Source organism: Etheostoma cragini, chromosome 14, assembly GCF_013103735.1.
Source record: "Etheostoma cragini isolate CJK2018 chromosome 14, CSU_Ecrag_1.0, whole genome shotgun sequence".
Taxonomy (NCBI): domain Eukaryota; kingdom Metazoa; phylum Chordata; class Actinopteri; order Perciformes; family Percidae; genus Etheostoma; species Etheostoma cragini.
Window position 1 is genome coordinate 20,825,132 of NC_048420.1, and position 23,493 is coordinate 20,848,624.

Here is a 23,493-nt window from a genome sequence, read left to right on the forward strand (position 1 = left end):
GCAGATCCCATAATTACGTCATTGTGCAAGTAAATGGAAGTAAATACATATGTTGCGTAAAAGTAGGCTTTGGCTCGCGGTTATGTCCACAAAGCAGAACACAACATGTTAACGTGGCCTGTGTAGGACGTGCAACTAAAAAACTTGGCTGCCCTCTGTGTAGATGTGCCGTAAAGTCACTCCCAGTTCGCTATAGCATGTCTTAGCGTCTTTACGGTCCACCATTTTATGTGTGTCCAAATAGTCCAGAGTGTGAAACTTATCCTCAAATCTCCCACAATGGAACAAATGAACTAGTGTCTATGGTATGTACTCTACGTTCTGCCCTCAATGCATTGTGTAACATTTTGTAGTCGCATTTCAGTCTTGTGAAACATTTAAAAGCATTTGTGATCTTCATTAACTGCTCACTATTAGTAAACTACTGTCTATCTTATAGTAAGTGATTTCAGATACAGCACAAGTTTTAAGTGAAGCAGGATCAAAAAGTATTGCTATTTACCATGTACATGTTTATACATGGCCATCCTGTCTGCACATAAGTGCCACTGTGGAATCTGTGGTTGTATTTAGGGTTCCTTTGTGGGCTTACGAGAGTTGTGTGTGTGTGTGTGTGTGTGTGTGTGTGCATGCACTCTGCATCAGAGGATGCTTCTAATTCCAGTCTTTTTCGGGGTGCAATCCAGAATCTCAGCTGTCTCTTTACCCCACCCTAACACACAAATACACATGCACAAATACACACACACACAAACACAGACACACACTAGGGTGTGGCATCAACATCCCTCTGCATGCCCCTGGCTCCCTTCGTCCCTAAGCAGCTGACATAGACTCTGAGAACACACACACAAAACCTGGAGTTTTAGCAGAGAGGCATTACAAGGCTCTAAACCCGAAGCTGCAGATGGACATTCCTGGGCAGGGCTGGTTAGTCTGGGTGACAGTGGAACAGGAGCCCAGAGTGTGGCTTGTGCACACATGTTTGTGAAAATCCCTATCCTAAATCATGATTGCGCGCCTCCCCTGTCTTCACCACCTCCGTCTCTTTCCACCTCGCAACTTTCACCTTCTCCTCTTTATTGTTTTATCCTCCTCTAGTCTCCCTTATCGTCTCTCCTCTCAGCCTCATAATCATGTAGTCTTCACTCGTTGGAGAATCTGTAAGCCTGTGACTCACTGTCCTTCTCCACAGTGACTGTGTCAGCAACTATTTAATGATGGAAGTAGAAGTCAAGCCAAACCGGGCCGGCAACCCCCTGGTCGTCTTTGGGCTCATGTTGTGAGGCTGGAACATTTCCTAATTTTCACCTATAGAGCTGCTTACACATTCACATTTTAATAATTAGCAGTGAGTGAGTCAAAAATAAACATTTTAACTCTAAAACCTGTCCAAAACACTTTTGAAAATTAGTTTAGACCCGTTGCTCACCTGATTTAAAGATACCCTCTATTAAAACAAATCCATATAATGTAACCCATGATGTGTTTTAGAGAGCCCATATTTAATGTGGATGAGTCGGAGACCCTGAGCAACATTTCCGTTTAGCTCTGGAAATTATGAATCCGTAGTGACATCTAAAATCCCTGAGTTAAACTGCGTGTCCAGCTTTTAAAAAGGTTGCAATAAAAAAAAGGGTGTTTGAGATCTGATACACATTTTATGTTGAATCAACCTCAACTGTCAACTATCAACATTTCAACTGTTGTGGTTTTATGAGTGGACAAATATAGCCTTCTCCCTAACAGAAAATAAACTCTCTGTTCATCATGCTGAACATTTACCTAAACAAAATGTATGTAAAACCACATGATGAAATTGACAACTAGAAAACCTGAAACAAAAGATGATGGTTGGAGTAAGTTAAGTCAACGTTTCTGCCTTGTACATTTAGACCGTATCAAATGAGTTTCAGTTACAAATTAGCAGCCATGCTTGCCTTATTCACAGTCAAAGGCGGCGTGCGGTCAGGAGAGTTCAGTGTGTCAGAACCCAGGAACCGTCCCATGACTAGGCTAATCCAAGTCATACGTCACCACCGCTGTTTACTGGCTCATTAGATTTTTTGGGACTATTTTCTGTCCTTGTTTTTCCTATTGTCTTCATATTCAGTCTGTGTGTGTGTGTGTGTGTGTGTGTGTGTGTGTGTGTGTGTGTGAGAGAGAGATTGTGTTTCTTTTTGTGTGTATGAATTGATTACTCCTATTTCTGTCTGCATTTGGTCTCTCTAAGGGGCTGAGAAGCTCAAGCTAACATCATTTCTCTAATCATATAAACTGATTTGTCCGGCCAAACTTTACTGTAACATGCTGGCAAACACAAACACACACACACACACACACACACACACACACACACACACACACACACAAATAAATTTACGTGGATACACACACACATACACACGCATACGCAGCACACACACCTCTGTCCTTTCTGAGACTGAAGAAAGTAAGCGTTGACTTTAGATTGTATGATCTAAATATGTCTAGGATGTTGTGTGTGTGTTTGTGTGTAACGTCTTAGCCTTTGCACTTGCAGGTTCTGTATTGTTTCACCTGTTGTGAATTAGAAAGGCATGCCACGGCTCAGCCTCTCACCCTCTGTCTCTCTCTCTTTTTCTATGTCCTACTCTTTGTTGAGTAGAATTCAATATACTCTCCTGAGATGACAAATATTAATATGCTTTGTTCAAAAGTATTTCATATAATCTTTTTCTTTTTTTTTTTAGAACATTAAGCACAGTAACTAAAGTAGGTTGTAGATCGTATTTTACAGGAAAAAACAAGATTCATTTTTTATGGATATACTGTATGTAGTTGTCTTGAAATAATTTTGTGTAACATAACTAAATAACAAAACGTAACATACAGGGAGCAAATTTAAATGTAATAACCTGATCACAAATATCATATTATATGATATATATATATCATAGTGACAGTAAAACTGACTGAGACAAACTGATGATGTCAATCATATTGAAGAATGGGGTGAAAAAAAACACACATTACTGTAAATTTAAAAACATTGAATCAATCAACCTGAAGCGCTTGTATTTGCTATAATGCCCATCTTGCTCTATGTTATCCCGCTTGTCAAACAGCTACTTACTAAATAACTCAACAGTTTGATAAAAAATATGGATTTGAAAAGGATTTTATTTATTTAAAAATGCCTGCATTGCTTCTTCCAAAGAAACAGTCCGTTCTGTCTCTACGGTTGGAAAACTGCATCCATAGCAACGCAAACTGTGTAGCCTTCTCAGTGTTATAATTCACATGAAACTGAACATTTCCGTCGATGGTGAAGTGAGACACGGTGAATGGGATTTATTTCTGTCCTCAGTCCTCTCTTTTCCTTCTTGCCCAGGCGCTACAGTTGACACATCTGTTAACACAATGTTGCAATGGAACTATTGTCCCTACTGCTGAAGTTACTTGATAATCTGAATATCTTTGGGTTTTGGAATGACAAAACAAGGCATGTAAAGACTTCACCTTAGATTTTCAGAAATTGGTATGGAAATGTTTCACTGTTCTCTTATAATCGATTAATCTAAAAAAGATTCTGCAGAGTAATCGATAATGAAAATAATCATAAGTGTCGGCCCTACATAATAAATAGCATACATAAATAAGTCCTATTTGCTGAGTAAACACTGACAAAGACCTTTAAAGCTGATTTGTACTGTAGAGGTGGTGTAAGATCCTGGTGAAGAGGTGGATGTGGGAGGAGTAGGAGGCTCAAAGAAAAAGGAAAGTGTGTGTGTGTGTGTGTGTGTGTGTGTGTGTGTGTGTGTGTGTGTGTGTGTGTGTGTGTGTGTGTGTGTGTGTGTGTGTGTGTGTGTGTGTGTGTGTGTGTGTGTGTGTGTGTGTGTGTGTGTGTGTCCCAGTGCTCCTGGTTAACGGTTGGGAGCTGCTGTTCTCTGATGTCATATAGTGGAACCAGGCAATCATTGAGGGAGGTGTGTGGGGAAAAAAAAGAGAGATGTCCTCGTGCATTGACCTCCCAGGAGGCAGCCTCACGGGTGTTGTTTGATGTGTGTGTGTGTGTGTGTGTGGAAAGAGGAGGTCAGTGAAAGAAAAAAGAGAGGATAAACCTATTTTTACCACACTGAAACTCCCCAAATTGTGTGAACCACCGTTGAGAATTGACCTCCAAAGTGTTTATATAATGTGGAAGGTCCTACCTGCATGAATCGCACATGGACGTTAGACTCCATCTGTAACATAGACTGCTGCTGCCAGCTGAATGAACACACACACACACACACACACACACACACACAGTGTGACGTTTTGATTTGCTTAAAAGAATGTGTGTGCGCATGCAGACTAATTTACCTTTAAATTCAGAAGGACACAAGTAGTCGCCCAAACGCACACACTCGGTGCAAACGCACACACTCGGTGCAAATCAGCCAAAAAATCTGCAGTCTAAAACTACCATAATGAACGGGCGTGGTGTGTGTAAGATTGAGATGATGTATGAGATGATGACGTGGCGTGATTATTGAAGTTATTGAGCATGATGGTGGAGATGCATGCCTTATTTGTTTAGAGTGGTGTGTGTGTGTGTGTGTGTGTGTGTGTGTGTGTCTGTTTTTGTGTGACTTTGGAGGGGTGTGTGTGTGTGTGTGGGGGGGTTCTTTGTAACTGTCTCTCTGCCTCAGAAACAATAAAGGCTTTCTCTCACACACACACACACACACACACACAGGTGAATTGCTTAGCTAGTTAATGTAAAACTACCCCTGAGAGTTGCACAGAAGGTTGGATTTAGGAAAGTAAAAGCAAAGACAGAGCAACATAGCAAATACATTTTCCTGCTGCCAGGTTACCAGAAAAGTGGGGGCGGAGAAATTTGGAAGGGTGGAGAGAGATAAAAAAAAAAAAGACGGTAAGGGAGAAAATGACAATAAACGACTTGAAGAGATGGATTATGGATTTACTCTGGCTTCGGTGGGAGGGAGAAGTTAAAGAGTCAGAGAGAAGTATATTTTCTTATCAACAGGTGTTTCCCCATGAGCAAATAAACGACCCAGAAAAGTCAATAATACATACTTCATGCCCTCCACCTGTGTTTGTGTTTATGTCACTTAACTGCACTAAGTTGTTTCAAGCCTCTAGACACAGACAAAGGCAGTGTGAGCCTTTAACTCAGGCAAAACCAGCACAGCATCACATGTGAGTAACAGGCCATTTAGTGGACGCTGTGATCCAAAGTGCGACACGCCACCATGGCCGTGAAGGCTCCACAGTCTGACCCCCCCAGGGAAAATTAAACCCATAATCCTCTCGTCCCCTCACTCCCCTCCCTGCTCCTCTTTCCGTCGGTTTTGTGACTCTTAAATCAGCCGTGACGACTGAGGAATGAATAAAATTATAGCAGAGGAGGGTAGATCGACAGAGGAATTGACTAATCAAGTTTAATGTTAAACAGGTCATGGGAGGTCGTGGGTGGAGGTATAGACTCTGCCTGTTCACTGAGGCAGAGGAAGAAGGGGTAGGGTAAAGGGCATCATCTAAATGGGCAAATTAAATAACCTTAATCTGTTTATCAGTTCCTCTGCGTCCTTAATGCCTCCTTTGCTTTTTAATTTTCCTACTGCCTGCCCTTCCATCATTTCTGGTATCTGGCCCACATCTGTGAATGCTTGGATTTAAATCTTGTTGTGGTCTGTGTAGAGGGGATTGTCAGTTAGCCGTGGGTCACGCGAGAGTTTGTGAGCTCTGCATGTGCGTGTGGGTGTGTGTGAAGCAAACCAGTGACAAACCCCTTTTGTTTCTATGAAGACGTTTGCCTAGGACGCGGCAATGACAGCTGCAGTGCAACTGACAGAGAGGGGGGGTGGTTAGAGGGAGGAAGGGTAGTTAAAAAGAAAGAGTGGAGTATTTAGCATATTTGACATGCAGGCCACGGGCTGCTCTGTGCAACAGTTGAGAAAGGGAGCGCTCCACCTCTTGTGTATTGGAAATGTGTTTTGAGGCAAAGGGTTGAGTAAGAAAGAAAGAAAGCAGGCGTGCGTTGGTTCAGATCAGCAGAGCTCTGCCAGACTGCTTTAAACAAACAGACTGACTGAAAAAGGAGAGCAGAAGAGAGAACAAGAAGTAGGGGGAGGAGGAATGCTACAACTGGCTCTGAGAAGCCTGTAACTTTGGATAACAAGAGAAAAACAGAGTGACTTGGAGCTCTCTGTCTCTGCCCTGTGGCTGCAGGTTGCCATATTTGCTAGTATCCCCCTTCTGACTCATTGGGTGGCTGTTCAGAGGTTTTGTGTGGCATCCTGTAGAAAAAGACAGCACCCCCCGCCCCTTCTCTCCTGCTTTTTCGTGCAAAGCCCCTTTCCTCCTGGCCCCTTGGTCTCCTCTCTGACTGACACACACACACACACACACACACACACACACACACACACACACACACACACACTCACACCCTAGCCGGATTGGGTTTCAGTGAAGGCGCAGACGGGAATGCACAAGTGGAGTCTGTGAATATCACAGACTTTTGTGTGTCTATATCTTTTCCATATATTTATTTTTTAACACCGCAGTTCTTTTAACGCTACCAACTCTAGCTTGATAGAGGGCCTGTTGCTCAACTCTGACAAAGGAGGAAATAATAGAGTGAACAAACACAGACTGGACTCACTTCCTTGTCTACCTACAGCCTGGACAACTGCTTTGGGGGAGAGGAAAAAAAAGACTCATTACTGATAAGCCTCTCTCTCCCGTTGGCTAGTAGTCCCGCCCCCTCTCTCCGTACCTCCATTCCTGCTGTCTTTCTTTTTCTTTCTTTGGCTCTGTATCATTTCACTCTCAGAGGACAGTGTTTTGTTGCTCCAAAGGAGGGAGAGGCGGTTTGCCCACAGAGTATTAAGACTGGATTACAAAGCTGTGATGAATGTAGCCATGAATGTTGCCATCTCACATCTCTAGCCCCCCCCCTCCCAAATCTGGCAATAGTGGCCAGGAGGGTAAGTGAGATACTGTATAAATATGCTGACAGAAGGAAACCCTCATCTGGGTTATATTACAGTATATTAAATCATTGGAAATCATTCCTCTTTTTATTTATTATATTTTTTAAATCAGTTTTAATAGTAGCTTGTTGCTCAGCATGAAATAATCAGCAGAATCCCGGTATTCAGCTGAAAATTCTTTGGTAACAAGCAAAATCTTCCTCTGCACAACTCTCTTTCTCTCTAGCTCCACGCCCCCTCTTAGCACCCTGCCTCCCTCTCTATCGCTACTTAACTCCCCTCCGCCTCTGCCCCTCTCCCTCTCTCTCTCTCTCTCTCTCTGCCTCATGTGTTTTTTTCTCTTTTTTCGGTAGAGAGGAAACCAGCATGATTGGAGAACTTCCTGTGTTTAAATACCAGTGCAGGAAACAGAACAAACAGAGCTGAATTCAAACACAAACAGCAAGAGAGCAGTGAGGGAGGTAGGGAGAGAGAGAGAGCCAGAGAGAGAGAAGGGACATGTGAGTGAGTGAGAGAGGAGGCGAGGGGGGAGCAGCCAGAGAGCGAGAGTGAGAGGAAAAGAGGGAGATTTTTTTAGCAGCTGCAAACCATTTCAGCCGTGTAGTGGCCTGAGAACAGAGACTGGGAGAAAGAGCGCAAAGCTTGAGAGCCCACACGTCTCACAGAGAGAGTGAGAGAGAGGAAGAAAGACAAACTGGGATTGCGTGGCACTTTGTTTCATTCTCATTACGGAGTCGGGAGCAGGAGAAAGAATACGGCAGAGAAAGGGAAGGGAGCGTGTCCTGGGATTGTCTGCTGGTGAAGAGGGGGAAGACGCTGCCTGCAAAGCTTGGACTGGAGCTGGGAGAGCTGTCTGGGTCTTTGCCCTCTGGATACAGTCCCACGACTCACTGCCCTGTCTGCCTGCCTGCTTTGCCTGCTTGCCTGGCTGGTCCAGGATCCAGCCCCCAGCCCCCCCTTTTCTATCTACCCCCAGATGCCCTCATTCACTCCAGCCTCACCCCCTCCAAGATTCTTCCTGCTTTCAATCTACTGTACCACCTCTCCCCTGGAGCTGTGGAGGACCTGAGGATAATAAAAGATAAAGAAAGATACAAAACATTGACAGGGATTTCTTCACGCAAAAGCGGACAGCTTATTTCTTTGTTCGGATTTAGCATTTTCCTCAAATGCTAGACTGTTGTTTGGATGATGGAGTTGATTTTCTGTCACTAATGATGACTGCTGTTTTGGTGATGTGATGTCTTGGACAAAATTAGGGTTTGTCCTGAAGGCACAAAGCCCTAAATCTTTGTGATGGAAGCAGAGGACAGAAAAAGAAAAGATGTGGACTGACTGAACACTCACCGGACCACAAAGAGGCAGTGACTTAATGAAGGGATTTCTACTTTACTCACATTTTTCTCTAGTTGGGTTTTCTTGCCACAAAGAGGAAAGACATTTTCTGTATTTTTGTCTCTTTCATTTACTGGCTTCTCGCAAATTTTTCCTGCAAGGAATATTTTTTTACAAACGTGAGACAAATCCATGGAGTATTGCACTTTCCTAGTCATTGCACCCCACACAGCCTTTCTTTTATATAACAGAGAGTGGGTTTTCTCACCTTAAAAGGAGACTTTTACACTTCCCAGCCTGCCTCTCGCTGAGACTGTTGAAGTTGTCGAAGCCCTTTCTGCTTTTCCCTGTTGTGCCACAGAGAGGAGAGGACACCAGAGAGGAAGGAGGCAGGCGCTTAGTGAGAATAAAAAAGGGGTCAAGGAATGAGAAGCGGTATATGAATATGGAGGAGACAGCTGTACTCAAAACAAAGCGCTGTTATCTGCATGGTCCTCACCTCACCTTGGACTTTGTACTACTTAGAGAGGGAGACGATGACTGTTTATTTCCCTTCAACCCTCCACCTCTCCTCCATTCCTAACAGCCTTTCAAATAACAGAGCTGGTGATTAATATGGTGCCGAGGGGGAGGGCTGTCTCTCCCACTCCCTCGCTGATGCCAAACAGCATCTCAGAAAGACCAAGGAAATGCACAACTGTTGAAGTGACATAGAACCTAACCCTAAAACACACCACTGGAATCATAATGTGGATGATAACATTTGAAATAAAAGAATGTGAAACCTGAAGGATTTGTTGAATGCAGCCAAATGGACTGTTTGCTTTTGTGGATTATTGGACTGAGGACTGTTGAAGGTAAAGTAATTAATTTCCCACAAACTTGCCTTTCTTGTGAACAAAATCGAAAACGTTTTCTCTAAGTGCAGTGCCACACCTGCACCTTAAACAATAGGATTTCTGTGACTGCCCAGCACAGGTGAAAGACAGAATGGGCAAACCTCTAAGCCGCCCGGACTGCCTGAGGCAGAACCCTCGCTGCCTTGGAAAAGGTGATGAGGATGAGGCGTACATAGAGGATTGCTACGTCCCCCAGCGATCCATTTACGATACAATGCGCATCAATGAACAGATTGACCAAGGGACCAAACTGTGTCAACCTTCCAGAAGCACTCTAGGCTCCGGTGGGGAGGTGCGAGGAGAGGGAAGTACACTATCCAGCAATGGCACCATTGGAGCTGATTTGGGATGCGTTTTTGTCTCCAGGAATGCAGATCATGCAGGTGGAGCAAAGAGACTAGATGAGAGAGTGATCTTTGATGCCTTAAAGCTAACTGGTGATCCTCAGATAATGTCACCACCAGTTGGCATTGTAGGTTCAGGTTTGCCTATTGCCCCGTCCTCATCTGGCTCCAGTGGGGTAGCTGCAGTGGCCAAGAGGCGCCATCAAGGTGGTGATAAGAGGGACAATCTGAACCGTCGCTCTTGGAAAGCCTTCATGCCCCCAAGTTATCCAGAGTTTGCTGAGAGACTTGAGTTCTCGTCTGTTGAAGGAGCAGAAAAACGTATGTCTGCGGCAGGCATTCCTCTCTCTCCTCTACAGCCCATTCCTTCTCACCACCCCCCATCCACCCCTACCTCGTCCATTCCTTCCTTACCCCCTTACACACCCTCTCCTCTATCATCTGCTCCCCACACGCCTCCTGTCTCTTCCTCGCCTTCTTTGACACGCACAATTAGCCCGGTGCCTCCTCTCCAGCAGCATCCTCTCAGCAGGCAAAAGCAGGTTCATCCTGTGCCGCAGAAGCAACACAAACAGAATCATGGGGCGCAGTCACCTTCCAAAGAACATTTACCTGCCTTTTGCCAGACTCAGGCACCCCAGGTATCTGGAAATACACCACAGCATAGCCCCAGTATCTCCAGACAGGTAGAGAGAAAAAGGGAGCACCAGAAACGGACTAGTAGCTCTTCTAAAGCTGGATTTAGGCAGATCCCAGAAGAGACAGTTGAGTCAGTTAAGACCTCAGATTCAGAGAGGGACTCTCCTCTTTTGGACCAGGGGGATAATGCTCCTCTCATCCCACCAAAACCAGTCTTCTGCCCTCCTACCAAGGCCCGCACCTGGCCCCGCAGTTTAACAACAGGGAAAAGAACCCAGGTCGGCCCGAGACACAACTTCCCTGTTCTCCCCCCTTTACCTCCCCTATTGGGGGATAATGGCAACACAGATGAAGAGTCACTTTATCTACTAGACCCACCATCTCCATTCCTGAGGGAGGAGGATGGGTTAGTATACGGAGGTCTGCCTCTCTCCCCTTGTATCAGTCAGGAGGGGGGTGATGAGGGTCTGCTTGGCTGGGGTGCTGACGGCAGTGAGCTCGAACGCACAGCCTCCGAACTCAAGTTTGAGGAGGACGAGCGCAGAATTCTTGAGGAGCTTGAAGACGAGGAGCAGGAAGAGTACAGCACAATATTTGAGGAGGAGGAGGTGTGGAAGAAAGAAAGGGACAAAGCAGAGGAGGAGAGAGCTCAGAGAGAAGAAAGAGAGTGGGAGGCAGTTCTTAAATTAGAGAATAGGGAGATTATTGACCAGTCTTGGGAAAGGGAATCACTGGAATCAGAGGGATGGGATTTAACAGGCTCTTCTGTACATTGGCCAGTATTGACCCCCCCCACAGGGTTTGGAGGCCCCGGGGCCCCCAGTGACTCACCCTGCCCCAGCTCAGGGGCTGAGTCGGATGACCTCTTCCTTGAACTGGAGAGGCAATGTCAAGTGTATGAAGGAGAGGAGGGTGTGGAGATGAGTGTAGACCCTGAGCCTCTTGATCCCTACACACTTCCTTGTTTAGAGGAAGAGGAGAGAGAGGAAGAAGCAAAGACTGCCTGGGTGGATTTTGAAGGAACTCTATCTTTAGATGAAGTTAACTCTGTAGAGCCTAACAGCGTTACTCCAAGCTCAGAAAATAATACAGAAGGCTCTAATTTAAATCACTCTGAGCACATAGAACTGATGACAAACTTAGACTTGGTGCAAGCTCAACACTGTGAAAGGGAACATGGTTTCATCGATGAAGAGTGCGATGTTGACTATAATGAGGAAAAAGAAGAGGTTGAGGAAGAAGAGATGAGTAACCAAACAGACTCTGCTCTTGGTCAACAGCTGGAGTCAGACTCCAGTGGCGTCCACACGTCCCAACCAGACCAGACTGGTATTAATGACATTATTCAGATAGACTGTGAACAGGGGAGAAACGCACAGACTGAAACAGACCCAGATAGTGGTGCATCATCAGAGCGTGACGGCGAGGATTGTGAGGAGAGAGCCTCCTCTCCATCTTGTAGCCCTATGAACCCTTATTGTGAGCAGGCAGATCAAGTGGAGGAGGAGAATGAGCAGGACGAGGGAGAATTGAAAGAGGGAGAGGAGTTAGGAACAGAGTGGGATGTGTATGATCAATCTGAGCCAAGTTTGAACAGTAGCGAGGGAGTTCTCATGGATCACCCCCCTGAGCCTCTGCACACGGTTGAAAAAGAAATCGACAGTGAATGTGCACAGGATGTTGACATTCAAACTTCCTGTCAAGAAGATTCAGTCTCCTCAGAGATTAGCAACCCGACCATGTCAATAACTCGTGATACAGAAGGGACATGCTTTGCATTGGAGACTTATGTTGTCTCCACAGATGTAGTCTCGGGACTGGATATGCCTGGACAACAAGACCCAGATCTGGAAACTTCAACAGAAGTGATAGATAGCTCCCCAAAATCTGACTCTGATCCTCTTGTGGACCCTCAACATACGGACTCAGCACCTCCTTTACCTCAGTCACCTTCTAAATCAGATCTTAGTGGTGCTGGGTTGGATACTAAAAACTCAGAGGCCTTTGTGGTATCAGATAGTTTTGTTTATCTGGCTGTATCTGCGCCTCCCCAGTACTCCAATGACTGTCCCCCATCTCCACTTGAGGACTCCGTTCCCCCGAGTCCTGTCCCCAAACCTCTGTGCTGCCCAGAGGAGGAGGGAGCCTTCCTTTCCCCTGACAGCTTTGTTTACATGGCAGCACCTGAGCGGCCCCAACCTGGCCCCTCAGATACCTGCTCAGCCTGTGAGGATACTCAGGAGATGGACTCGTACTCTGAAGGGACCCAGTCTGGGATGGATGGGGTGGAGTTTGTCCTCGGCTCTATGACAGGGGACAGTGACTGGGAGTCAGACGGCTCTACTCTGGACTTTCCTCCACTTATTTCCACAGACCAGGCTTGGGACCAGCTTGAGCCAGGCTTGCTACAGAGCTTATTTGCGCAGACAGAGACAAGCCAGGCGCAGGCATGTAGGCCCCAGGAAGATGAGCCTCAGATGGGGGCCACAGCTTGTCAAGCAGAACCCATCTTAGAGTCAGGAAGGGGCTCTAAAGCAGAGAAAGAATGGACAACTATAGTACCAAGTTCCAACACTGACATAGAGGTAGAGGTATGCTTTCATTTACATTTTTGTAAGATAATTCATTCCTATAAAAGACTGTATATAGGACCTCATTGTTGCTTTGAGTTGATGTATTCAGTCCACAGTATGATTCATTGTGCTGTTTGTGTAGCATGCTAACACAATTGAGTGATCTGAGGTAAACCATGAATTGAATAGTTGTCATTTTGTAACATGGTGGAAAAAAAGACCTTGTATCTGGGACGTGGTTTACTAATTATAGAATTTATATATTTATTATTCAGCCTTTAGTATAAGCACAAATCCAGAGTGATTTGGAACAGATTCCATGTAACGCCCATAAAGAGTGCCCACTAGAGAGAATTAATTAAAACTGAACCACAGACACCCTGGTTTGTTATCCTAATGAGAAAAGGGGAGAGTAAAAGCTGAGCAAAAATCTGTTTTTAGCGATGAATGCATTAGATGTGGGCATGTGGACTCACAAGGCCATAGCATGGAAAAAGAATTGGGTCAGGTATTTTGGCGTTGAGTGTAACAGATCAAGACATAGCATGGAAAATGTATGTGGGGTGGGGTGAAGTTATGTAGACGCCATAATTAGCTTGCGTTTGTGTTTCAGTAGTAGACCTTTAAATGAATGCAATATGATGCTTAGAGGTTTTTTTTTGCTACTTATGGGAAACTACCCTCAAGGTTGCTTTGTGTGTATGTGTGTGTGTGTGTGTGTGTGTGTGTGTGTGTGCGTGCGCATATGGTGTGTGTTTGGGTTGGGGTCAGTGCTAATCTACAGTGGATGCACATATTTGAGATTGATCACATGTTTATTTCTGTGAAGCTAAAAAAGCATTCTGTGCCTGAGGTCCACTTATAATGGTGATCTCAAGTGCAAAGTTTATAACATTTATCTCAAGGGCGCGCTATTGTTGTTTACACTGTCTGTATATAGAGGACAGTAGAGTAGAGTATGTGCCCATACAAAGTCACGGGTGCTGGATGTTTCCCAGCTGTAAGCAAGTAATACAGGCCAAAGTTTTCCATGTTGTTTAACTAATTTGTGAGAAATGTTACTGTTTGAGGAGGTTTGAGTTGATTTGGTTTCTTAGAATGTAATCTTTGTCACAGTATACACAGCGTGACTGCTGTGTACAGACATGGATCTCAAATGGATATTCTATAATTGCTGCAAGATTAGCTTGGCATGGACCTGACACAGAAGGCTGTCAGTGGGACTGCGTCGGACTAGTCTCTCTCCATTCATCTGCATTCAGTCTTCGACTTGTTTTGTTTGTGTTGTCACTCTTCTTCCGTCTACCTCTGTGTTTGACTGTCTGGGCTGCATGTAAAGATGTGTGTAAAAGTAGATGCTATCTCAATGTGACAGTGGGTTTGACAGGCTGTCGTGCTTTATGGAGCTCTACCATATGTGTTGTGTGAAAAGTGTTTGGCCCAGATTTGCCTGATCTTTGTTGCGTACAGACTCAGAATTTGGCAATTTTTATCATAGTCCTAGTTGAGAGGATGGTACTTTTTCTTTCTTTTTTTGCATGTGAAACATGCAACATTGAAAGTATGAGTTGAAGGCTAAAAGCCTTGTCTGATTTTGAAATTCCATGTACATTTCACTTCTACAACATCTAAACAAATTCCCATTCCAAACCAGTTGATAGAGGTTTAATGTCCTGCACCATGAACAGGCAATGTGTGATTTGGTTGGCGTCTGAAGTGCCTGATCCCAAGCTGACGATGCACTCTCCTCTTTTAGTATATCAAAGTTTCCATTAAGCAGAGGCCTTGCGTTGATTTATGAGTACATTTGACTATATGTGTATTTGTAAGATTAGATGTGTGTCTATTTGTTTTGGTCTGTATTTATTCTTATGTTTTCCTGTGTTATCAGTGTTTGTTTGTTTGTTTGTCTCTCTGGCTTTAGTTTAATATAATTAGTTGTGTCCATTCACATCTAATCGATAAGTTATAGTTGTACAGAGTGCTGTAGTGCCGATGATCTGTAACTTTTGAGTGGCCTGTATGCATCAAAGATATATCTACTGTGCATACTTAATGTATTGTAGGTTTTTGAGACACTTGGTTTTGATTTTGTGACATTGTGACATGCGGGCTACTAGTACATTTTTTCCATCCTAGATCAGACACAGCAGAACGTTTTAACCCAGAAGAGTAAACCTTTCTAGACATGATTCTTGGCTCCATTTAAAGGTTAGCTAGCATTTAATAATGCACACTTTCTCTAATAAATGTATTTAAAAATCACTGTTGTGATTCTCAAGCTTGGGACATCAGTTATAACATGCAGCTGTACCACAGAAACACCGGGTCCTTGTTTTTGTAATGTATGGTGGATGACTATTTGGAAATTCCATTTTTGAAAGGTGACATATGCACTTTTGTTGTGTGATGAAATCCCCTTTCTGCGGCCATGCTCACTCTCCTCAACTGGCTCTCATTCTCTCCCAAACCTCCTCCTTCATGCTTGGCTGGTGTTGTTGCTGAGATAAGAAGGTGAGGGGTAAATACTGTGGTGCTCTGTGAGGGGAGCAGGCTCTGCCAACATGGCTACACTAGTAGTTGTCTGGGGAATATAAACTTAGATATGTGATAAGAATGTGTCAGGGCTGACACTGGAACTTTGGACTCTGTGGCCTGTTGGCGGACCTGTCTTTCGCTCTCTGTTTTGTGTGTTGTACCCCGACCTGTCACACTTTCCCTTACATCTCTGTTGGCCTTTTTGATTTCTTATTTCTCACATATTTTTTTTTTTTGCTCTCATTTCTTCTGTCTTCTTATCTCTTACCCCACTTTAATTGTCTGCTCCGATGCAAAACCAACAACAGCAGGCAATTTTCACGTTAAATTGCTGATAGAAATTCGTTGAAAATGGACAGTTTTGAGACAGATCTGCGCACTGAGTTTAAGAAGACAAAGAAGCAGACACAAAAAGAGTTGTGACAGGCAACAGGGAGGTTGGGTGGAGGAAGCCATTGTTTGCACAGAGGAGCACCTTTTAGCGCTGCATGAGGCTTTGGTACAATGATAAGAGAGCTACGCTGGCAGGCATACACAAGCAGAAGGTCTTTGGATTAATATGGAGCTCATTTTAAGGCACTATGTGTGCGTGTGTGCATGTGTGCGTGTGTTTATGTGTGCCCCCCAAACAGACAGACATACAGACAGATGGACTGGCTTTGCATGCTGTTTGATGAAGTGGGGCGAGGAAACACACAAACAGGGCTTATACGCAGATTTAGAAAAATGGCAGAAATTACATGTTTCATTCAAAGCCAATTACAAGATACAAGATTTAAAGGGTCCTCAAAAATCCTTAAATTATATTTATTGAAATACATTGTTTCAAGGCTACCTGGATGAAAACGGAACGGAGTTTGTATGCAGTCCAAACTGGTTGCATAACTTGTTTTACTGGATATACACTGTTTTTTGCCAGTTGCATGTCTTATTATTGGTTATGATATTAGTTTTGAAAATATCTCTGAGGCAGTAAAAATAAAAAACCAACTGTAAGTTTATGAACTCCGCAGTTTCCAAATAATTTTCAATACAAGATGTAATAGAACGAACAAGTGGCTTGGAAAGAAATTAGGCATTAAGCGAAAGATGTTGAAGCAAAGAGAGAAAGAGAGAAACAGGGATAGAGTGAACGAGGTGGCTTCAGGTCTGCGGCTCATACATTTATATTTCGATTGATGTGATAATTCTGGTACTGAACAACCGCCTCCGGGATAGACCTGCGAAAGACTGAGGGCGAGAAGGAGGGGGACGTGTTCACGAACACAAAAAAGCATGAAAACAAATGCGGGAACACACCGATCTCCCACTGGAATTGAATGTAGATGCCCTCAAAATGTAAAAAGGAGATCAAATATTTGAAGCGTATTTTCAATGATTTAAATTTTTTTTGCCTCTACATCACTCCTCTTCTCTTGCAGGGATATCAGTGAGACAACACAGCTCTTACAAATTATATATACAGTGTGTATGTATGTATATATCTGTCTCACAGGGAGCTGATTAGCAGCACAAACATTCCCAAAAAATATGGGAAGAACACTGATGACTTGAATGGATTTTCTACTAAGGAAAAGGATGTGTGTGTGATCCAAGGCTGGATACCAATACCGTGACTTTGACTACGGTTCCTAAACAATACTTTTTTCGAGACTGATTTTATTAAACAAAAAGAAATTACAACATTACACATTACGGCACAAATCGTGTTATTTATTTTTCAGCTCCTACTACGTGAGCCCATTCTCTGTGCTTAACAGTATTTCCTGCCTCCTTCCTAGACGTGTAACTTTAGACAGCCAATCACAAACTTAATTAGACCTTGGTGGAAGCATGCTGCGTTCCTACTGGCTCACTGACGCTGATGAGATTTACTCCTGAGGTATTTAAATTGGGTATTGAATGAAGAGGCATTTTTGGATGTGCGATGTAAGAGGCTATTCTCTCTGTGCCTAAAAAGTAGTACAAGTGTGATCAAAACAATCATATTCCGGAAAGTGAAGAAGAGAAAAGCTGGTGGGACAATGAAGGGGAAGAAAAAGAGGTTAGTAAGGTCTGAGCCAACACGCTTTGAATGCAAGCCACATTTGCATCAGATTTGTATGTTTGTTGATGTTCACCCAACTCAAGCAACACTGGTTTCAAATGGGATTTATTAGCCCATTAACTCCTTTCATCCCTGTGTCTCAGATCGGTTAATCCGGGGCTTAAAACAAAGCCTTTCTGGCAAAATAGTTTTCCCCCCCATCGACATTAGTTTGGAAACAGATTTCTACCCTTTCCTTCCTCGCCTCATTCCTTGTTCCTTTAAAAGAGGAAGGAGGGAGTGCGAGGAAGGGTGAGGGGTTGAAAGACAGGAAGAGAGTGCGAGACGAAGGCTGAGGCAGGAATAAAGTGAGAGGGAGGGAGGCGTGGCTGTGTGATGGATAAGCAAAGTGATAGAAGTGCTGTTACTGGCTGCCATGTTGCGTTTTAGGAGAAACAGTTTACACATGATGGTAGAGAATCGTTTCCCCTTCTGGTTTTCTATTTATTGCTCCTAAACGCTTATCACATTCAGTTTTAATCAAAAGCTCTCTGTTCCTGTCTTTCTTCTGCATGTGTCGCATGTGACACTCTTTGGTTCAACTGTGTTGTGTGTAGCTTTAGAGGCATCACTGAAGATGCACAGGTTTTTCCGTATGACCACCAGTTCTATTCATGGTCACGTAGTTATGGAAATCAGTTATGAAGGGAGAGGAAGATAAAGGAGAGGACGCAGCTTCAGAGAACTACTTTAAAGCTTTGAACAATTTGGAAAACTCTAAATTTCTCCGAGATACTTAGTTCTGGATGCTCAGCATATTTTCTTCCTTATTTTCTTATTTTTTGGCTGAAGTGGCATGTGTTTCTTTGTGCTGTCACTTGTAATTATCTGCGTTGTTCTGTTAGGAGCGACATGTTCCTCATTTGTCTCGATTAAGAAATTGATTGTCCTAGAATGACGCTTCCGACACACTCCATCAACACAGCTATTCCTCTCTTCTGCGTTATTGGCTTGACAGATGACAGCTAAATATAGAGCATCCACATACACACACACACACACACATACAAAAACACACATGTTCATGTACAGGAGACATACACTCACACTGTCTGCTCACAGAAAAGGATTTGGTCATTTTGCTGTTGTTTGTGCTCTTCTCACTCATTTTAAATAAGCGTGGTTCAGTTGAAAGAAGTGATGTCACATACTTTTCTGATCAATCACAGTCTGATCAAACCACAGCCACACAGTCAAGACAGATCAGTTTTTGAGTGTGAATGCGCCCATATGATGCTCATTTTAAGGTTCATAATTGTATTTTGAGGTTTCACCAGAATATGTTTACATGGTTTCATTTTTAAAAAAAACACCATATTTTTGTTGTATTGCACATTGCTGTAGATCCTCTTTTCACCCTGTGTGTTTAAGTCTGTGTTTAAGCTACGGAGTGAGACATCTTACTTCTGTACTATCTTTGTTGGGAGTTGCACATGCTCAGTAGCTAGGTAAGATCACACCAGCTAGATAACTCTTACTCCAGAACAAGGCAGGATTAGATGAGGGAGCACTTGTGGAATACCTGCAGAACAGGGACATGGAAGTAGTTCTTTTGGAGATTAATATGAACTAGTGTTTGTTGTAGCAGTGTTTTGCCATTGAGAACGTGCTAGCATGCTAGTGCTAGCATGTGCTACGGTTAACCACGTAATCTCGACTAGTGACGTAGATAGCTGTGCAGATTTTAAACAGCTCACTCGGAGACTGAAGGCAGAGGACATTCAGAACATTTTATGAAATTATCAAAGCATAAAACTCACCAAGAACCAGACAAAAATCTGTATTCTTTCAAATTCATGCAGTTTATTTTATAAACATGACCAAACAACAGTAAATTCTTTCCTCCTCCTCTCCTCCACTGCCTCTGACTGATGTCTATTTGAGGAGACAAATGCATGCGGCCAGTATTTAGTCAGTGTCCACCTGCCCAGCTTTAGTCAGATGTACTTCTCATCTCAGTGTTTTTTATCGCCTGTCCACACTGAACTGCGGCTGAAGTGAGAATGCCAATGCGGTCCAGATGGAGAGACTGAGTAGGAAAAAGGAGAGGATGAGGGAAAAGAAGAGGCAGCTGTGATAGGGGGAGCAGACAAGAAGAGGTAGAGAGATGAGTGATGAGAGGAAGAGGAGAGGAAGAGGAGAAGTTGTAGGCAGAATGATGAGAGTACGGTGGTAATAAGTTCATGGAGCTCAGTTAAGAGTTGGTGTTGCCGCGTGCCGGCTGAGGTGGGGGAAGAATGACAAGTATGTGGGACATTTTCCAGAGCTCTGGTTTAGTGGAGTTAACCACTTAGAGCTGGCGATGGGCAGAAAGGGCAGAGAGGACGGCTGGAAGAGAGACCGAAAGCGAGAAAACAAAGAAAGCAACAGAAGGAGGAGGAGGTAGAGGAGGTAGAATGGACAGACATGTTGGCACATAGAACCTATAACATATTAATATACATTCCAGTGTAAGTTTAGATGATGAATGGGTGTACTTTGCCTGTTTTTTCCTTTTTCTGTCCCCCTCTATCTCTGACACACACACACACACACACACACCAGGATAAGGTCTAGGGTGGAGCAGGTCATGGCTACAGTCATTGTTGTTCTGACCGACAGACTTCCTGTTCCAAGCAGCTATGACGCCCATCACCACAACACAGCTGCGTCCAAACTGGATAGGAACACACTCACAAACATACACACACACTACTCATTTATATTTAATAGTACCCTGAAATTCATAAATTTAGAAAACGTCTTTTCACTCACACATAATTACGCACAGATTTATACACAATCGGACAATACGTGCACAGATTTGTAACCACACACACACACACACACAAAGCCTTGGCATAGAGAACCTGTAGTTTGATGCCATATTTAAACCAGATGAGCAGAAACCTGTAAACTCTTTGATTATGACCCTTCCAGCTGATCTAATACACCAACTCAGTACTGTGTCTGTAAACATCCTCAACACGTCATAAATCTCCAATTTAAGGCTTTGACAGCTTTTAAATGCAGAGGAATACATTCTGAATGAAAGGCAAATTACAAACCTGTTTTTAATTTGGCCTTGTTTGGTTGGTTGGCATGATCTTGCCTTTTTAATTTGAAATCATCCAAGAATCTTCACAGTGGAAAATCAGTGATGTCTCACATTCTTCCATAAACCTGTACTAGTATGCAGAGAGACCCGTCTTTTTTACCCATGCATGTGTGTTTTGCTTTCATTTCTTGGTGAGAATTTTCAGATCCGCTGCTTTTTGCAGTCTGATAGCTGGCTGATTATTAGAGGTTGTGGGAGTGATTTATTTCAAGATTAAAAAATATAGCGTCACAAGTGCACCTTTAAATGTGTGGTACAAATAGAGGGGAAAAACATTTCTTGTTCAGACTCTTCCATATTCGTAGTATTAGGTACAGGCACAGTAGTGTGCAGTGGTTAATTATTATTTGACACCCACAACTGTTGTAGCTTCTTCCAGGTCATAGTGGTATTTCACTGAAACCCAAACCTACATTTAAACTCTCCCTCTCTTTAACTGTGTGTGTGTGTGTGTGTGTTTGTGTGTGTGTGTGTGTGTGTGTGTGTGTGTGTGTGTCCGTCCTTCTCTTTGTGTGGCCACTGGGGTTTGGCTGCCACAGCATTATAAACCACCAGGCCTAATTCTCTCCCTGTGGGCTTTGATGTCAGGACTTCAACACACACACTACTGCCTGGGACCCTCGGAATATGTCAGGATTTTGTCCCAGGAACAACCAGATGAAAGGAATTAAATCTGTAGTGGTTTACTGGTGAAACTGTAAAAATGGTTTTGTGAATTGTTGCGTATAAGAGAATTGTTTTCAGGAATTTAGCTGAATGTTTTTTTTTCTTCATTTATTTCATTAGCTGTTTGGTTTTGGGTTGTTTTCCTCCACAGTAAACCAACAGCAGGAAAAACCAGACTGTGTACCCCTTTCAAAAGACAACATTTACAAATCAGGCAGGGACAAGACTTTATAGGTCAGGGATGTTTTCCAAATTATGACATGAAAAATCAAAATGATGAAAGTTTGTTAAGTTTTGGAATGAGCATTGGGGGGGCTTTGAATTTGATTCAGTTTTCTTGTATTGTTTTAGGCCTGCAACTAATGATTACTTTCATTATCAAATAATTCCTTAATTGATCAATGAGTCTTTGTCTTTAGTTGGACAAGAAATTAAACTTTTCTCTTGTCCAGTCATTATTTTCAAAATCAACTCTATTCAATTTACAATGGTATAAAATAGAAAAAAGCAGCAAATTCATGACGTCGGGCACTTTTGCATGTTAAATGCTTTTGAAGACTTATTACCTGTGAGACTCTTATACACTCAATTGTTTGGGACTTCTAGAATCCTCCCGACGACCACAAATGGGACCCTGGTCCAAACTTTGAGAACCCGTACTGTACTTATGTGTTTGGATACTGTAGTGGCCCAGATTTGTGATGACGGGTAAGCTGTATTGGCTGTTGCTTTGTCTTTTTTGAGCCAGAGAAGTCAAGTCTGGTTGTCTTTAGTGTCGGGTGGCTGCCTCTATTGTCATCACAAGATGGCTCCAGCCCTCCACTGTGACGTGTGTGTGTGTGTGTGTGTGTGTGTGTGTTGGTCTGAGTGTCTGCTTGTGTGTGATTAAGTGAAGGTTGTGTGCACCCATGCACGTGTGTTAGTGTACTCTGCAATGTGTGTGCTGTCGACTCAGCCTTTTCCAGCCAGCCCCTTACTTGCCTAACCCTCTAATCCCCATAATCCTATTCTCCCCCTCCTCTTTTTTCTCCTCCCTCCACCCTCATTTCTCCTATTCCCTTCCTGTCTCCTATTCCTTTCTTCTCTCTGCACATCCCCGTGTCTCTTTCCTCTCCTAATATCCAGTCGCTCCTATGTAAAGGTCCAAAATGTGGTAAATTTTACTTCCATTTGTTGTCATGCAGAATAAATGTTCAGTGGTTTTTTTGGGGAATTCTGCTTTCAAGTTTAAACTAAGGCCATCTTTCCTTGCTTACATGTTCAACACATCAATTCTAACCATATCCTGGGTTCCTCTTCCAGGCTGTGGAGAGAGAGCAGGTGGACAGCATTCAACCAAAGTTGCAGCACATCAACGCAGTTGGTCAGGGTCTGATCCAGAGCGCCGCCAAACACACCGACACCCAGGCCCTGGAGCACGACCTGGAGACCACCAACCTTCAATGGAACTCACTCAACAAGCGGGTACGACTTAACTCTATGACCTCTATAGACTTGTTTAATTCACAGTATATTATTTTGACTTTCTTTCCCAACTCTGTCGTTTTCTGTCCTCAGGTGGCAGAGCGGATTGCCCAGCTGCAGGAGGCCCTGTTGCATTGTGGGAAATTCCAGGATGCTCTCGAGCCTCTGCTAAGCTGGCTGAGCGACACAGAGGAGCTGGTGGCCAATCAGAAGCCCCCATCTGCCGAGTACCGCGTAGTCAAGGCCCAGATCCAAGAACAAAAGGTAGGAGAAGGATGAAGTGCATTCAAATAAAACCCTCTGTTCACATGTAAGAACACAAGTTGTTAGGAAATCTTCATATTTTTCCAAAAATCAAACCAGAACTGAGAGATTTAAAACTTAAAACAGCAGACAGCAGTGTCTTGCTTTAACTCATTAAGAATACATTTTGATGAAAAGTGATTTTCATTAAGGGTCTGCAAAGATTTTTTTTAATTTTTGGGATTTGAAGCGGTGATCATCAAACATAGTTGTGAGCTCCTGCCGCCCACATACAGAGAATCCTGCCAACTTCTGTCTGTGGATTTGAATTCCTTACTTTCAATTTTTCTGGATTATTAATTAATTTATTTTTTAAACATTGTGAGAAACAGTTCTTTCATTTATCACGGGTTGATTTCAGACATTATTGACATTCAGATGTCCTCAGTGTCCTTTAATCGCAAACAATAGATATTTGAATGACAAACAAACACACACAAGCACACACACATGCACACAGTCAATGATCCGTCTGCTTGGCATCCAAACGGCCCCAGTTGACCGTCTGCCAGTCGGACTGGCATAAAAACACACACACACACACACACACACACACACAC

At 43.4% G+C, this 23,493-nt stretch overlaps 1 protein-coding gene across 20 annotated transcripts in view; it reads left to right on the forward strand.

Annotated features, from left to right (window-relative positions):
- The window catches only part of macf1a (microtubule actin crosslinking factor 1a), a 117,346-nt gene that overhangs the window by 62,327 nt on the left and 31,526 nt on the right, over positions 1 to 23,493 (forward strand). For all 20 annotated transcript variants that reach the window (XM_034892001.1, XM_034892000.1, XM_034891999.1 and 17 more), the window contains 2 exons: positions 22,469 to 22,630; positions 22,724 to 22,894. In XM_034892001.1, the coding sequence (XP_034747892.1) occupies positions 22,469 to 22,630; positions 22,724 to 22,894 (333 nt within the window). The remainder of the gene's footprint in view (positions 1 to 22,468; positions 22,631 to 22,723; positions 22,895 to 23,493) is intronic.